This window comes from Phoxinus phoxinus (assembly GCF_949152265.1).
Source record: "Phoxinus phoxinus genome assembly, chromosome: 23".
Classification (NCBI taxonomy): Eukaryota; Metazoa; Chordata; class Actinopteri; order Cypriniformes; family Leuciscidae; genus Phoxinus; species Phoxinus phoxinus.
In genome coordinates this window covers 186,743-205,000 of record NC_136898.1, presented here as the reverse complement: position 1 = coordinate 205,000, position 18,258 = coordinate 186,743, and the positions used below count along the sequence as shown (strand labels likewise).

The 18,258-nt window shown below is 41.3% G+C and overlaps 2 protein-coding genes across 5 annotated transcripts in view; one reads left to right on the top strand and one right to left on the bottom strand.

The window, feature by feature from the left end:
* pigp (phosphatidylinositol glycan anchor biosynthesis, class P) overlaps positions 1-6,440 on the bottom strand; it is a 10,096-nt gene extending 3,656 nt beyond the window's left edge. For both annotated transcript variants that reach the window (XM_079600582.1, XM_079600583.1), the window contains exons 1-3: positions 6,223-6,440; positions 5,249-5,321; positions 5,066-5,184 (exon numbers count right to left, since the gene is read on the bottom strand). In XM_079600582.1, the coding sequence (XP_079456708.1) occupies positions 5,066-5,184; positions 5,249-5,321; positions 6,223-6,307 (277 nt within the window). In that variant the 5' untranslated portion in view covers positions 6,308-6,440. The remainder of the gene's footprint in view (positions 1-5,065; positions 5,185-5,248; positions 5,322-6,222) is intronic.
* Positions 6,441-6,586: 146 nt separating this feature from the next.
* The window catches only part of ttc3 (tetratricopeptide repeat domain 3), a 57,133-nt gene continuing 45,461 nt past the window's right edge, over positions 6,587-18,258 (top strand). For 2 of the 3 annotated variants that reach the window (XM_079600576.1, XM_079600574.1), the window contains exons 1-13: positions 6,587-6,699; positions 8,199-8,268; positions 8,486-8,528; positions 11,566-11,725; positions 13,415-13,493; positions 13,571-13,639; positions 15,112-15,241; positions 17,013-17,098; positions 17,213-17,307; positions 17,394-17,456; positions 17,539-17,593; positions 17,708-17,870; positions 18,151-18,202. In XM_079600576.1, the coding sequence (XP_079456702.1) occupies positions 8,200-8,268; positions 8,486-8,528; positions 11,566-11,725; positions 13,415-13,493; positions 13,571-13,639; positions 15,112-15,241; positions 17,013-17,098; positions 17,213-17,307; positions 17,394-17,456; positions 17,539-17,593; positions 17,708-17,870; positions 18,151-18,202 (1,064 nt within the window). In that variant the 5' untranslated portion in view covers positions 6,587-6,699; position 8,199. The remainder of the gene's footprint in view (positions 6,700-8,198; positions 8,269-8,485; positions 8,529-11,565; positions 11,726-13,414; positions 13,494-13,570; positions 13,640-15,111; positions 15,242-17,012; positions 17,099-17,212; positions 17,308-17,393; positions 17,457-17,538; positions 17,594-17,707; positions 17,871-18,150; positions 18,203-18,258) is intronic. The other variant, XM_079600575.1, reaches the window with a different exon arrangement.

The window sequence follows — 18,258 nt, the reverse complement described above, 5'->3', positions numbered from 1 at the left end:
GATTGTGATTGTGATGTTGTGATTGTGATGTTGTTATTGTGATGTTGTGATTGTGATTGTGATTGTGATGTTGTTATTGTGATGTTGTTATTGTGATGTTGTGATTGTGATGTTGTGATTGTGATGTTGTTATTGTGATGTTGTGATTGTGATGTTGTGATTGTGATGTTGTGATTGTGATGTTGTTATTGTGATGTTGTGATTGTGATGTTGTGATTGTGATGTTGTGATTGTGATGTTGTGATTGTGATGTTCACCTGTGATGTTGTGATTGTGATGTTGTTATTGTGATGTTCACCTGTGATGTTGTGATTGTGATTGTGATGTTGTGATTGTGATGTTGTGATTGTGATGTCACCTGTGATGTTGTGATTGTGATGTTGTGATTGTGATGTTGTGATTGTGATGTGTGATTGTGATGTGTGATTGTGATGTTGTTATTGTGATGTTCACCTGTGATGTTGTGATTGTGATGTGTGATTATGATGATGTGATTGTGATGTTGTTATTGTGATGTTCACCTGTGATGTTGTGATTGTGATGTGTGATTGTGATGTTCACCTGTGATGTTGTGGTTGTGATGTTGTGATTGTGATATTGTGATTGTGATGTTGTGATTGTGATGTTGTGATTGTGATGTTGTTATTGTGATGTTGTGATTGTGATGTTGTGATTGTGATGTTGTGATTGTGATGTTGTGATTGTGATGTTGTGATTGTGATGTGTGATTGTGATGTTGTGATTGTGATGTTGTGATTGTGATGTTGTGATTGTGATGTGTGATTGTGATGTTGTGATTGTGATGTGTGATTGTGATGTTGTGATTGTGATGTTGTGATTGTGATGTCACCTGTGATGTTGTGATTGTGATGTGTGATTGTGATGTTGTGATTGTGATGTTGTGATTGTGATGTTCACCTGTGATGTTGTGATTGTGATGTGTGATTGTGATGTTGTGATTGTGATGTTGTGATTGTGATGTTGTGATTGTGATGTCACCTGTGATGTTGTGATTGTGATGTGTGATTGTGATGTTGTGATTGTGATGTTGTGATTGTGATGTTGTGATTGTGATGTGTGATTGTGATGTTGTGATTGTGATGTGTGATTGTGATGTTGTGATTGTGATGTTGTGATTGTGATGTTGTGATTGTGATGTTGTGATTGTGATGTCACCTGTGATGTTGTGATTGTGATGTGTGATTGTGATGTTGTGATTGTGATGTTGTGATTGTGATGTTGTGATTGTGATGTTGTGATTGTGATGTCACCTGTGATGTTGTGATTGTGATGTTGTGATTGTGATGTTGTGATTGTGATGTTGTGATTGTGATGTTGTGATTGTGATGTTGTTATTGTGATGTTGTGATTGTGATGTGTGATTGTGATGTGTGATTGTGATGTGTGATGTTCACCTGTGATGTTGTGATTGTGAGGTTGTGATTGTGATGTTGTGATTGTGATGTTGTGATTGTGATGTTGTGATTGTGATGTGTGATTGTGATGTTGTGATTGTGATGTTGTGATTGTGATGTTGTGATTGTGATGTTGTGATTGTGATGTTGTGATTGTGATGTGTGATTGTGATGTTGTGATTGTGATGTTGTGATTGTGATGTTGTGATTGTGATGTTGTGATTGTGATGTTGTGATTGTGATGTTGTGATTGTGATGTTGTGATTGTGATGTTGTGATTGTGATGTTGTGATTGTGATGTTGTGATTGTGATGTTGTTATTGTGATGTTGTGATTGTGATGTGTGATTGTGATGTGTGATTGTGATGTGTGATGTTCACCTGTGATGTTGTGATTGTGATGATGTGATTGTGATGTTGTGATGTTGTGATTGTGATGTTGTGATTGTGATGTTGTGATTGTGATTGTGATGTTGTGATTGTGATGTTGTGATTGTGATGTGTGATTGTGATGTGTGATTGTGATGTTGTGATTGTGATGTTGTGATTGTGATGTCACCTGTGATGTTGTGATTGTGATGTTGTGATTGTGATGTTGTTATTGTGATGTTCACCTGTGATGTTGTGATTGTGATGTTGTTATTGTGATGTTGTGATTGTGATGTGTGATTGTGATGTGTGATTGTGATGTTGTGATTGTGATGTTGTGATTGTGATGTGTGATTGTGATGTTGTGATTGTGATGTTGTGATTGTGATGTTGTGATTGTGATGTCACCTGTGATGTTGTGATTGTGATGTTGTTATTGTGATGTTCACCTGTGATGTTGTGATTGTGATGTTGTGATTGTGATGTTGTGATTGTGATGTTGTTATTGTGATGTTGTGATTGTGATTGTGATGTCACCTGTGATGTTGTGATTGTGATGTTCACCTGTGATGTTGTGATTGTGATGTTGTGATTGTGATGTTGTGATTGTGATGTTGTGATTGTGAAGTTCACCTGTGATGTTGTGATTGTGATGTTGTGATTGTGATGTCACCTGTGATGTTGTGATTGTGATGTGTGATTGTGATGTTGTGATTGTGATGTTGTGATTGTGATGTTGTGATTGTGATGTTGTGATTGTGATGTCACCTGTGATGTTGTGATTGTGATGTTGTGATTGTGATGTTCACCTGTGATGTTATGATTGTGATGTTGTTATTGTGATGTCACCTGTGATGTTGTGATTGTGATGTTGTGATTGTGATGTTCACCTGTGATGTTATGATTGTGATGTTCACCTGTGATGTTATGATTGTGATGTGTGATTGTGATGTGTGATTGTGATGTTGTGATGTTGTGATTGTGATGTGTGATTGTGATGTGTGATTGTGATGTTGTGATTGTGATGTTGTGATTGTGATGTTGTTATTGTGATGTTCACCTGTGATGTTGTGATTGTGATGTTGTGATTGTGATGTTGTGATTGTGATGTTGTGATTGTGATGTAGTTATTGTGATGTTGTGATTGTGATGTTGTGATTGTGATGTGTGATTGTGATGTGTGATTGTGATGTTGTGATTGTGATGTTGTTATTGTGATGTTCACCTGTGATGTTGTTATTGTGATGTTGTGATTGTGATGTTGTGATTGTGATGTTGTGATTGTGATGTGTGATTGTGATGTTGTGATTGTGATGTTGTTATTGTGATGTTGTGATGTTGTGATTGTGATGTTGTGATTGTGATGTTGTGATTGTGATGTTGTGATTGTGATGTTGTGATGTTGTGATTGTGATGTTGTGATTGTGATGTTGTGATTGTGATGTGTGATTGTGATGTTGTGATTGTGATGTTGTTATTGTGATGTTCACCTGTGATGTTGTGATTGTGATGTTGTGATTGTGATGTTGTGATTGTGATGTTGTTATTGTGATGTTGTGATTGTGATGTTGTGATTGTGATGTTGTGATTGTGATGTTGTGATTGTGATGTCATCTGTGATGTTGTGATTGTGATGTTGTTATTGTGATGTTCACCTGTGATGTTGTGATTGTGATGTTGTGATTGTGATGTTGTGATTGTGATGTTCACCTGTGATGTTGTGATTGTGATGTTGTGATTGTGATGTGTGATTGTGATGTGTGATTGTGATGTTGTGATTGTGATGTTGTGATTGTGATGTCACCTGTGATGTTGTGATTGTGATGTTGTGATTGTGATGTTGTTATTGTGATGTTCACCTGTGATGTTGTGATTGTGATGTTGTTATTGTGATGTTGTGATTGTGATGTGTGATTGTGATGTGTGATTGTGATGTTGTGATTGTGATGTTGTGATTGTGATGTGTGATTGTGATGTTGTGATTGTGATGTTGTGATTGTGATGTTGTGATTGTGATGTCACCTGTGATGTTGTGATTGTGATGTTGTTATTGTGATGTTCACCTGTGATGTTGTGATTGTGATGTTGTGATTGTGATGTTGTTATTGTGATGTCACCTGTGATGTTGTGATTGTGATGTTGTGATTGTGATGTTCACCTGTGATGTTGTGATTGTGATGTTGTGATTGTGATGTTGTGATTGTGATGTTCACCTGTGATGTTGTGATTGTGATGTTGTGATTGTGATGTTGTGATTGTGATGTTGTGATTGTGATGTTCACCTGTGATGTTGTGATTGTGATGTTGTGATTGTGATGTCACCTGTGATGTTGTGATTGTGATGTTCACCTGTGATGTTGTGATTGTGATGTGTGATTGTGATGTTGTGATTGTGATGTTGTTATTGTGATGTTCACCTGTGATGTTGTGATTGTGATGTGTGATTGTGATGTTGTGATTGTGATGTTGTGATTGTGATGTTCACCTGTGATGTTGTGATTGTGATGTGTGATTGTGATGTTGTGATTGTGATGTCACCTGTGATGTTGTGATTGTGATGTTGTGATTGTGTTGTTATTGTGATGTTCACCTGTGATGTTGAGATTGTGATGTGTGATTGTGATGTGTGATTGTGATGTTGTGATTGTGATGTCACCTGTGATGTTGTGATTGTGATGTTGTGATTGTGATGTTGTGATTGTGATGTTCACCTGTGATGTTGTGATTGTGATGTTGTGATTGTGATGTTCACCTGTGATGTTGTGATTGTGATGTTGTGATTGTGATGTTCACCTGTGATGTTGTGATTGTGATGTTGTGATTGTGATGTTGTGATTGTGATGTCACCTGTGATGTTGTGATTGTGATGTGTGATTGTGATGTTGTGATTGTGATGTTGTTATTGTGATGTTCACCTGTGATGTTGTGATTGTGATGTTGTGATTGTGATGTTGTGATTGTGATGTTGTGATTGTGATGTTGTGATTGTGATGTTGTGATTGTGATGTTCACCTGTGATGTTGTGATTGTGATGTTGTGATTGTGATGTTCACCTGTGATGTTGTTATTGTGATGTTGTGATTGTGATGTTGTGATTGTGATGTTGTGATTGTGATGTTGTGATTGTGATGTTGTTATTGTGATGTTCACCTGTGATGTTGTGATTGTGATGTTGTGATTGTGATGTTGTGATTGTGATGTTGTGATTGTGATGTTGTGATTGTGATGTTGTGATTGTGATGTTGTGATTGTGATGTTGTGATTGTGATGTTGTGATGTCACCTGTGATGTTGTCCACTGACGCGAGTGGAGCCGTGTTCATCATATTCACCCCGAACAGCAGCAGGAAGCAGGTGGTTAAAGTGACCAGCATGTAAATGGGAGCCGCCAGAGCCCAGTATCTGTGAACAGGGCATTAGTGTCGTCTACGGTCAGATCTAAACACAACACAAGAGTTTCACTCACTTCTGAGGCCAGTAAGTCAGTCCAGCAGAGTGAAGCCAGTCGTCCGGAACAGAAGCCCACACCACATACAGCACTGACGGGAGAAAACACACAACACACCTGAGATCACACCACATACAGCACTGACGGGAGCAAACACACAACACACCTGATCAACACACCTGAGATCACACCACATACAGCACTGACGGGAGCAAACACACAACACACCTGAGATCACACCTGTTCAACACACCTGTTCAACACACCTGATCAACACACCTGAGATCACACCACATACAGCACTAATGGGAGCAAACACACAACACACCTGAGATCACACCTGTTCAACACACTGAATAATGCCGGTTTACTATGGTCTTTTTAGCGCTGCTTTACAGCAGAACTGAATCATAATTTTCCTGTTATCACTATAAACCTGCTTTAAAACACTCTGTATCGTATATAAAGTGCTGTAGAAATAAAGGTGACTTGACAAACCTGTCATTTAATTGTATTAATAATGAAATATACTTCAAATAGACAAGAAATTGATAATGCTTATGCTTATACTGTGATTTTTTTCATTTAGTGTTTTTAATGTAAACCCCTTATTAAAAAAAGTTTGGAGAAGTACGTCCGTGATCAAAGTTGAGAGTAAGAAGTGGCTTTCCCAGTTACTATAGGATGTTTGGATCATAAAGTTTATTAAAACATGTTATTGTTTACAGTGTGTAATGCTCAATCTAATTATTAAAAGTCTGACTACAGGTGAGTGTTTTTGATTGTTATTGATAAAATCTTAAATTCATTTTTATGATAATTTCTGACTGGTTTCAACACTTTCATTAAAACACAAGTCAAGTGGCTCTTGACAAGTAATAATGTAAAATGTTAATAAATACATATCAAACATTTATCGGAGAAAAATTAACTGACACATATGTAAACACGTGTTTATAGTGTTTATAGATGTAACGTTAGTAGAGACGTACAGAACCCGCAGTGGGAGCCCAGGAACAGCACGAAGCCGTAGATCGCTCTCTCGGGGAGCGGAGAAGGAGAGTTCTCCACCATCATCTACACAATCACAGATTCTGGCTTCTGCTTCGAGAACGGGAAGAGCTTCGATCGATCTGCCAGTGTTGAAATAATCAGATTATAAATAATACATAATGTCGCTTCTCTCTCTCTGACGCGGGTTAGTCTCTGAGGAGCGCTGCGCAGTGCTGCCCCCGTGCGGCCTGGAGTCTCTCTCTCTCTCTCACACACACACACACACACACACACACACACACACACACACACACACACACACACACACACACACACACACACACACACGCTATTCCTCGGGCGAACACTAGAGGCGCTGTCGCGTATTCGCTCATATTCGCGCTTCTTCTGTTCACCTCAGGCGTGAGACCATCATCGGGAAACATCAGCAGCTCTTCAGTTCCTCTCTTACAGAGGTTAGTAATAAACACTGTAAATCATATTTCTGATGACGCGCGGTCAGAGCTGACCTCGGGAACCTCACGGTTTCGCTGGGATTCAGATTAACGCCTATTAAGTGTTGCGGCGAACACACGTCGCGTTTAACTTCCTGATGAAGTTCCTCTGCTTCAGAATCAGATAAATCATTAAACATATTGATACTCGTGCAGCTAACATGTAGGATTTATGCGTTATTAAATTCGAAATCTGTGAGATTGAGGACACGTCGAGTTTTGGCGCGTGTCGCGAGTAACGTTAACAAGGAATAACTCCCTCAGATGTTCATCCCTCGCAATCAACGTGTTAGATGCAGAATATCACGCGATATACAGCACACATCTGCGTATCACTGAGGTGTTTGTGACTCTGTGAGGTGTTTTTGATTTTTTTGAGGTGTTTTTTGACTCTGAGGTGTTTTGAGCTGTCGTTAGTGCGCAGGTGTGGATCAGGTGAGGTGCAGTATGGGAAACATCCCGAACTCAACATTCACGATCTGTGGCATCTGTACTTTACCACAATCCAATTATTGTATCCTCCCGAGACACACACACACGATAAGGGATAGTACAGCGAGATGTGGAGTGAGATCTGTTTGAGGAGCCTCCCGAATATCGATTCGCTTCAATTTTTGCTAGCAGTTAAATGTTCATAAATGACCAACACACGTGACAATTATAACAATTTGTAAATCTGATAAAATACAGACAAATTCATCCAAATAAAATACAAATGTATCAAAAAATAACAAGAAATTTGCCAACTGAACACCAGTGCTCAATGAGCTAGTCATAACAACTTGCCCTGAGCGTGTGTGTGTGTGTGTGTGTGTGTGTGCACATTTAGCTTATGAGTGGTGTTTTGTGTTGGATGCCAGGGGTAGGGGCTTAAAGCACTGGCTCAAGGCCAGCCATGTTCACACAGCGCCCCATCCGGAGCTAAACTGTTCCTAGTTTTGGGTTTGGTGTTGGGGAACCCACCATGGAGAACTTGCGCGCGCGTGGGGAAGAACTCAAACCAGTTTGGCTATCGTAGACAGCCTTCCAGATCTGCTCAAGCCGGTCCCCTTTAAAGGGGTCGTCGGATGCCCATTCTCCACAAGATGGGGTGATTCTTTGGGGTCGTCATGTAAAGTTTGTAACACACTTTGGTTATAATTCCTCAATGGTTGTGTTAGAAACACCCGTTACCTCCTCAAAAACAGCTGTTCACAGCGGCCCGTTTCGGCGCATGTCTCTTTAAAGGATAATGAGCAACTTAATTACATTTTTATTGTATGGTGGTTGTCCACACACTGCACAGACACATTGATATGCAAACACCGTATAAAAGTGAATTTAGCATCCGATGACCCCTTTAAAAGCAGTTGGAGAGTGTTTGACTTGAGAGCCCTGATAACCAGTCAGGATAAGAAGATTAAACACAACACACGGTATAATAATCTGTAATGAAGATGACTTCTCTGTTTTTGAATCAGAATGTCAGACATTGACGACTCGGATCTGGAGGAGGAGGGAATAGATGTTGTGCGACACAAAACCAAGATTGTGAGTAGAATTCAGACGTCAAGTCCGCTTTATTTATTAAACAGAACCAGTGATGCAAACTTTGAGAAGTTCAAGCTCTGCTGTAAAGACAATAGAGTCATGATTCAGGTCCAGTGACTCAGTGACTCCCTGTACTGAACACACCCATGATTCAGATCAAGTGACTCACTGACTCCCTGTACTGAACACACCCATGATTCACTCTGCTTTCTCTCAGATCTATCAGAACCATTTCCCGTTCATTCACATGGAGCCGCCTGGTGAGTGTGTGTGTGACGGTGAGTGTGTGTGTGTGTGACGGGGTGTGTGTGTGTGACGGTGTGTGTGTGACTGTGTGTGTGACTGTGTGTGTGATGGTGTGTGTGTGTGTGTGTGTGTGTGACGGGGTGTGAATGTGTGTCTGACGGGGTGTGAGTGTGAGAGAGACGGTTAGTGTGTGTGACTGTGTGTGTGTGTGTGACGGGGTTAGGGCTGCAACTAGGGATGGGGCCGATCCGATCCAGTATCGGGGCCGATACCAGCGTAATTCACGTATCGGATTTTCCCGATCCAACCTGCGGAGATATCCGATATCCATGAGCCATGTCTGCGCTTTAACGTTGTCTGCTGAAATCACTCCAAAAGTGATTCCCGCCGGCGAGTCTGCTAGCTGGCTGCAAACTGTGGAATGGATTTCCTGAACGGAGGCGTGGCTCAATGAGACACAGAGTTATGAGACACGTCCCCGACCAGGAAAGCCATTCCGCAGTTTGCAGCCAGCTAGAGCAGGATAGCATTGAGCAGCACTGTGGCTAGCCAACATGTCCGCTGTGTGGAAATACTTCACACTGGAAACACCGCAGAGTGCAATGTTTGCAAAGCTGTAATGCATAGAGGCGGAAGCTCCCTCGCATCGTACAACACAACGAACGCCATAAAACATTTAAAAAAGCACCACGTAAAAGAGCACGATGATTTAGCCAGGGGGCAGAAAGACAACGGGAGCCGTCAGGAATCACTTCTGGAGTCATTCATAATAGCGGCTCACTCACTGATGCCCGCGAATTAGTTAAAATCTCCGGAATCTAGAGCGAGTGCGCCCGCGAGACAGACTGTGCTCCAAACCGTAGCGCGTGCACGGCAGAGAGGGAGAGAGAGCAAGAGACCGCGCGCATGTAATATCATTTTTATTGATAGTGTGTGTTTGTTTGAGAGAGAGAGAGAGAGAGAGTGTGTGTGTGTGTGTGTGTGTGTGTGTAAGTAAAATATGTTTACAGTTATTGCACTTTTCTTAGATTTATTTTCAAATATTTTACATTTTAAAAACATGATTTGTTGATTCTACAAGAGCCAGTGTTCTTGATTTGTGCTGTTCAGAAGCACACTGTTTTATTGATAGTGTGTGTGTTAGATGTTTACACTTGCACTTTTCTTATATTTTCAAGACTTATGAAGTTATGAAATGTAATAAATATTGAAATGACAATCAATTTGAAATCCTTAGTTGCATATTTGTTTTCAGAATGGGATTTTTCCTGTTAACAGGATTACCTGTTTTTCTGGCCTTATACATACGTCAAGTTGCCTTTTGGAGTTTATTTCAGCATCATATAAAATCAACAAGAATGATAATAATAAAATTAAAGCAAACACAGCTCTGGTGTCGGAATAGTATCGGTATCGGCCGATATCCAAATTCAGGTATCGGGATCGGATCGGAAGTGAAAAAATGTGGATCGGTGCATCCCTAGCTGCAACGATTCGTCGATGTTGTCGTCAAAAATCGATAATAGAAATAGTCGACAATGAATCTCATTGTCGAAGTTGTCGCCAGACATGTTTTTTCGGACCGAGTGAGGCGTCTCTCTTCATTACAATCTCTGCCGAGAGTCGCACATGCGCATTAGCTTCCCTGCTGAGCGATAACATACAGAAATGCCAACATCCAACGCAGCAGCTGCGCGTACCAAAACAGAATCAAAAGATTACCTGCATGGTTTGCAAAGCAGTCCTTGCGTATCACGGCAGCACCTCGGTGATGCACGAACATTTAAAGAGAAAGCGTTGCCACCCGTCCCGGTTTTCCAGGGATTGTTTTCCCGTTTTTTTGTGAATATGTACTTCTAAAGTAGAATTTCCTGGTTTCAAATTAAACTGGTTCCGTCTACTGTTACTGTGTTTTCTTCATGGTTGTGTACATCCAATCCTGTGTCCGTAAACGGGTAAAAACGGGTAAAACAGTGGATTGGCCAATGCCAGGCATTTACTTTTATTTGATTGGAAGCTCAACTTATCGCCTAGCAACTGCCTGTGCTGTCGGTCGGTCGGTCGGTCGCGCGCGCATCAACACACATCCAGGATGAAACAGCGTGAGTTCAGTTGCTAGCTAGCTTTTTAAAAACGTTCTATTTACATCTATTGTGTGAAATGGGGGGAGAGACGGACGAGGAGGATAACACAACAAAATCGGATGAGCCACCAGTGTCAAAGAAAATACTCTTTACAACCTACAACTCAGACTGGGCGGAAAGAGGGAACTTTTCTGAATGGGAACATATGTTTCCCATTCCCCTAACACCATTCCCCTGTTTACTTGATTTTAATTTATTTTTTCTTATAAAACATGTGCCTGTCCTTTATAAAAATGATAGAGTTTCTTTATTTATGTCTATATTGGCCGAGCACTGTGCCTAATTGGTGTTCGACAGGGCATTTTTATTTACTTTTAGTATGAATCGGCCTATCAGCAGCAAAGTTCAATAAAATATGCATTTTCATTGAAGTACCCCCTTCTTTCTTGTGTTTACTATCATTTTCCACAGAATTAAAGCAATTTCATGCTAAATTTTAGAAAAATGTAATAATTGTTCGATTAGTCGACTAATCGTTTCAATAGTCGGTGACTAGTCGACTATTAAAATAGTCGTTAGTTGCAGCCCTAGACGGGGTGTGTGTGTGAAACAGTGTGTGTGTGTGTGTGTGTGTGAGACGGGGTGTGTGTGTGTGTGACGGGGTGTGTGTGAGACGCTGTGTGTGTGAGACTGTGTGTGTGTGAGACGGTGTGTGAGTGTGTGAGACGGTGTGTGGTGTGTGTGTGTGTGTGTGAGACGGTGTGTGGTGTGTGTGTGTGTGAGACGGGTGTGTGAGTGTGTGTGACGGGGTGTGTGAGACGGTGTGTGGTGTGTGTGTGTGTGTGTGAGACGGTGTGTGGTGTGTGTGTGTGTGAGACGGGTGTGTGAGTGTGTGTGACGGGGTGTGTGAGACGGTGTGTGTGTGAATGAGCAGTTCGGCAGGCGTGTCAGTGTTGCTGTGTTCTAGACGTCATATACGAGCGGTGGGTGAAGATAAAGCCGGAGATGAAGACACTGGTGGGTCACATGATGCACGTGTCCGTGTTCTGGTGGCATATCCTCCTCCGGCAGCAGGAGAACCACCCCACCACCTTCTGGGCCGTCGAGATGGGCTTTCTGGACTCCAAGTGAGTCGCTCAGAGAGAGATCTGATTCAGACAAATCAATGACAGTCAAGCCTAATTACACATACGGTATAAGCTTAACTAGAAGTGCACTGTTGATTAAATGCTACATTTGATATTACATTGTGTGTGTAAGTGAATATGATGGAGTTGGTGCTGAGACCCAACACAGGACAATAGAGACACCAGAATAACAATATTCATGATTCTGAAGATGAATATGCTTGATCTCTGTCACTGACTAGATATATGTACAATAATGTAGGACACTTTACTGTAACATCAGACATCTGGCGTTATCAGGACTCACACACATCCCACATCACATTATTATACATCAACATTATTATAGTAGTGTAATACTTTTGAAAAGTTTTTAACTTTGGGTGAACTACACACACATATTGTTGCATGTTTGTTAGGGGTGTGCTAAAAAATCGATACAGCGATACATCGCGATTTTTATATTCATGATACACAACATCGATTTCCAGCTCAAAAAATCGATGTAAAAATAAAAATAAAAAATTAAATCCCGTTTTAAACGGGGTGTGACCTGGTGAACTACAACCTCCGTTCCTGCAACGTTAGATGTCGCAGTATGGCGGCTTTATGTTCTTGTCGTGGACAAGAAACATATCAGACTACACACGTTGCTTTCCGTCAGTCATCGCGTGCCGTCTCACACACACATTCACTCGCACACATACTTGCTCGCGCTCACTCACACACACACACACACACAAACAGCGCTCACACACACGCACTCTCTAACGCTCACTCACTCACACAAACAGCGCGCGCGCACACACACACACACTCTCGCGCTCACTCACACACACAAACGCACGCTCACTCAGTAGCGCACACACACTCTCTCGCTCACTCACTCACACAAACGCACATTCACTCACACAAACGCACATTCACTCACACACGCACTCTCTCGCGCTCACTCACTCACTCACTCACACAAACGCACATTCACTCACACACGCACTCTCTCGCGCTCACTCACTCACACAAACGCACATTCACTCACACACGCACTCTCTCGCGCTCACTCACACAAACGCACATTCACTCACACACACAAACGCACGCTCACTCAGTAGCGCACACACACTCTCAATTTCGGTAGTGAAAGCTGCATATTTCACTTCATTGTTTACATGGACAGTACCTGAGTATCTGCACTTTATTTCCATGTTTTTTTTTTTTTTAATTCAAGCTAAGCCCCACATAACCTCAGTGAGTTAACTTACCGTAACTGTGCACTACACTTTAATTTAGTTTTAAATATCTAATGCACTTTATTTTAACGTTTTTAATGTGTCCATTGTTAAAAGTTCAAGTCTATTTTGTTATGGCAACTAAAAAAATAAATTGGAAAGGAAATTTTGTAATATATTGCTTTGACTCAATTCTTCTGCTGATTTATCAATGTGATCTGATGTAAGACTACTCAGATGGCACACACCGTAACTTGTATTTTATTTTGGTTTTACATTTTTAGTTAACTGTGTGGAATATCGCAATATTTATCGTATCGTGATGTATCGTGATGAAATCGTATCGTGATCCATGTATCGTGATGCGTATCGTATCGTGAAGTCCTTGCCAATACCCACCCCTAATGTTTGTGTTGCGGTGCGGACTTGAGAAGCTTCATTGCGCTGCTCCATCTTTCAGTGTGTCGAATGATCTGAGTCTGAAGAGGCTGGAGAAGATCGAGATCTTGGAGACGATCCTGGAGGCGATGGAGCAAGGCGTACGTATCCGCCCTGACCAAGCTCACGCTCGCTCGTCTCCGCTCTCCGCTCTGATCACATGTCTTGTTTTGTGCAGCTGTCTCACAGCAGGGACGTGGAGAGGAAGGCCCGAGCCGTGGTGTCGCTGAGCAGACTCTTCTCCTTGGTACGCTGCCGTAAGCCTTTATCCGTTAGTAGTTACTCAGCCTCCTGTCGGTCCAAACCCGTAAGACCTCCGTCCATCGTCCGAACACAAATATTGATGATTTTGATGAAATCTGTGTGGCAAAAAAAAAAAAAAGTATTCTCATCGCTTCATAAAATTAAGGTTGATCCACTGTAGTCACATGGACTATTTTAACAATGTCTTTCCTACCTTTCTGGGACTTAAAAGTGATAATTAAATATGTCAATGGAGCCCCGTCTGAGCCATCGGATTTAATCAAACAAATCTTAATTTGTGTTCCGAAGATGATCGGGTTAGGGTAGGGCTAAACCTAACCCAGGGTGAGTAATTAATGACAGGATCTTCACTGTTGGGTGAACTAACCCTTTAAAGAGATTCTCCACCCGGAAATCAACATTCTCTCATCATTTACTCACTCATGCTATCCCAGATGTTTGTGACTCACTTCAGAGAAACACACAGGAAGGGGTTTAGGACAATAATCCATCTCTGCGAGTCCATATAATGGCACTGATCTAGATTCAGACACTCACACAATCTCACTCTTGAATGACGGATTCTGCTCTGTCTATTAAAGGGACGTAAGTGTAATTATCGGGCGCCAACCCAGAAAACGTGAAAAGTGAAACCCAGTCACTGTTCTGGTGAGCCTTTCTCTGCAAGCATGACAAAAAATAAGCCGATCAGATTTCGCTCCTCTTCTGACGTATGAAGAGGATCTTATAATATCCAGATAAATTTAGTCTTGATTAATTCACTTCCATTGTAAAGATCATTAGTTATTAACTTAGTGGCCGCTTACACGACACCGTTCCAACTGAACACAGAAAACAGTGAGAAGCGTCATTGCGCTGTTTTATCTTTCAGTGTGTCATATTTCAGTGTTTCTCTGAAGAGCGAGGCTCATATACAGTCCATCGGGGACGGCATGAGCGTGAGAGAGTTCACTTTTGGGTGGCTTTAACACTCCTGGATTCAGGGTTCCCACGGGTCCTGGAAATCCTTGGAAGTTTGTGAATCTGAAAAAAAATAAAAAATCACAGCCCTGGGAAGTTTTTGAGAATAACTCCACACACAGACACAGGAAAGTGCTTAAATTTATTTTGTGCAAGAAGTTTTCTGGAGAACATTCCATATTATTCCCTAATGTGTGATTTCGCCAACACTTCGTGGCCTATGCGCACTAGCTTGCTTGATTTACGTTAGTTACACGCATTTACGCGTTATGTTAGTGTTTCCCGCGTCAGGTACTTCGTTTGTACGTTGCCATGACGTTCACACGCACAACACTGTAACAATGTATCTTATAATGTAACCTTACTCTCACTTGCAATGTGTCCCCACATTAAGTCCTTGAATTTGAAGTTAACTGAGGTGTGGGAACCCTGTGGATTCTGACGTGTGTGTGTGTGTGTGTGTGTGTGTGTGTGTGTGTGTGTGTGCATGTGCAGCAGGAGGACTGTCTGTCTGAGGCGATCGCGTGGCTGCTGGACTCGGGAGTTCCTGGTGTTCGTCAGAAGCTGCTGGATCTCGGCTCAGTGGAGATTCGCTACCGCACGCTACGCTTCGTCTTCAACGAGTGTGAGTTTCATTCATGTCCATCAACGACCTCACAGTACGAGAGATTAGGGCTGGGTTGAACATATTAATGTATCGAGTTTAAGCCATTCTCATTTTGATGAACATCAAAACGGGGTTTCCCATTCCCGGTTTCCCATTCCCGGAACAACTCCGCTCTAGATCCACTCACGGAAAAACTGTTCCGTGTTCACTCCATTTTAAAAGTTATTCTAATATGTTTATTTTTTTATCATGAACATCTGAATTGATAATACTATATGTAACGGTTTGGAAAGTATTCTACACGTTTAATAATTATAATTACACAAAAATGTCCAAATGTAGTGAACGCGCCCTATAGAGAGAAATGCACATTTGATATATTTTGCTAAAAGTAGACATTTCAAGCTTTCTATATGCTGAGTTTCGGTTCATTTATGAGACGCGCTCCAGTTCACGTGCAATGCAATATTGCGCCGGCGCCTCCATGTCCTGATTATATATATTATCTGCTATATTTGCTTCTCATTTATTAAATCTAGGCAAATTAGTCGATGAAACATTGATTAAAATTAAGATAGAATTTATACAAAATGAAATTCACTTTAAAGAAAGGCTTTATACAAAATATTGCGCATCTAATACCCCTATCTTACTCATGTCCAGCTCATGCTGTTCACTTTTCATATAATCAACATGGATAACTTTATATTATTTATTTATAATGGCTAGGTTAAAAACAGATATTTTATTATGTAAGTTTGTCATATTAGCTCACTTTTCAGCAAAAGTTGTCTTTTATTATTTGAGAAATAAATACTTGTTAAAGTTATGCAAATGGTTAATTATTTGTATGACTACATCACAGAGTCAAGTCTTGTACAAGCATTAGATTGAAAACATTGACATTTCAGAAAGTGTGTAAATAAAAACGCAGTTCTAAATGGCCATTCTTTAATGCAAATGTTGTATTTGCAGAGTATTTCATTTGTGAAGGTAAAGCATGTTCTCACTATACTACTAATCACAAGAAGAAGCTGCTCTTGAACTGGGTGTGTGACAGGCTGTGGAATGGGGTTTGGCCGAGGAAAGATTTCAGTCAAAAGATTAGTTTTTTCTTTTTAGCGCTGCTACTAGTTACAGCAGCAAGTGCACATCAGAAGGAAAGTTGAAGGATTCAGAACAACTTCCTGAAATCAATCATGTCTCATATAATCCATCAATCAGAGTTTTAACCGCAGGAAGACGGCAATAAAACAGCTCGAGTCGAGACCCTTTTACCTCAGAAAAGCCCTTCGGTGTCCATAAACTCCATCATCAGCTAGACAAATAACTCTAGATTGCAGCATTTTGATGCATATACTGTACACACCATATGATATATTCATAATCCTTTTACTGTACTTTTAATGTTGTTTGAATAAATCTGTCATGAATTTTTTTTTTGACAGCCACCATTTAAATGTTTTTAAAACCATTTAAAATTTCAATAACAAATTGGAGTAGAAACAAAATTCTGCAATTAAAAAAATATTATTGTAATGTTATTTTCTTAAAAGCATTATGTAATTTAAATGTTTGTATATAAATCAGTTGTTAATAACCTGTAATATTACAGTAATGTAGCGACTGACAGGCTTCCTGCAGTTTACAGCTTTAGTTCTGAGAGATTGTTTTCCTTGAGATAAATGGACATGCGCTGAGTCCTGCCTGGAGATGAGAAGGGAATCATGTGATCCGTGTCCAGATTAGGGCTGAAGAACGTGTTTATAATTCCCGTCTCGGCCCACAGATGCGCGCTATCTTCAGGTGGTGTCGTGCAGTAAGAAGAAAGCCATCGCCGAGCTCCGGTGCGAGCCGGACTCCTGGACTCTATCGGTGAGAGACGTTCCCCGACTGCTGGCATTCACACACGGCTCATCATGATGATAGCTGGAGAGCTGCTGTATTAGCAGAAATAAGACACTGGGTGTTTTCTTTACTCTATTCCAGAAAAGCGACGATATGAAAAACAAAGGAAATGAGCAGTTCCAGAAAAAGAAATATGACTTGGCTCTAAAGCACTACACTAAAGCCATTAAATACCAGTAAGTGACGGATCGGCGGATCATGCTTCTCGATCCTGCTCTGTGTCCTGTTGTAATCGCTTGTTCATCTCTCCTTCTGTGTTCAGCCCTAATAACCACATTCTGTACGGGAACCGAGCGCTCTGTTTGATTCGCTCTGAGAAATATCTGTGAGTGTTATTTCTATTATTCCCATGCACTTTACTGAGGAACGTGTGTGTGTGTGATGCTGATTGTGGGAGTTGTTTTCAGGAAAGCACTCGGCGATGGGAAGAGAGCCATTTTATTGCAGCCAGACTGGGCCAAGGTAAATGCTCATTCATCATCATCTTCATCAGTTTTAGTTACTGATCCTAACCCTGAACTCGACTCAGACTCTCACTCATGAAGGGCGTATCGGTGATGTTTTCCTCTCCTGCAGGGCCATTACCGCTTCTGTGACGCTCTGTTCTACCTGGGCGAGCACCAGAAGGCTGTGCTGGCCAACCGTGAGGCTCAGCAGGCGTGCGGCGCGGACCTGGACGGGCTCAAAGACCTGCACCAGCAGTGCGAGCGCTTCCACAGCGAGCTGCGGGACCACAGAGGTAACACGCTCCACACACACGCCACACACACACACACTGATGCTCGGCATGGCTTGTGTCCTGTGCTGAGAGGTTATTGCTGTCTTTATGGAGTTAAGAGGTCCTCGTAATGTACCTTTCATTATTTTGAAGGTTTTAGAAACATCTTGCCAAAGGACTGCGGTTAAATTATCCAGCTGGCTAACACTGGCACATTTACAGAAATATTGATTAATGTGTGCTGTCCGTATAAAAGAAAGAAACGCACACCTCACCGCATTATTGCTGTTGTTTCCTCAAGCAGACATGAAGACCAAGAAGACTGAAACTAAAAGGATTTCTTCTAAAACCAGGTTTGTATGGGTTTTTAAATGTGAGTGTTCACCAGAGGCCAAGACTCAAGGACTTT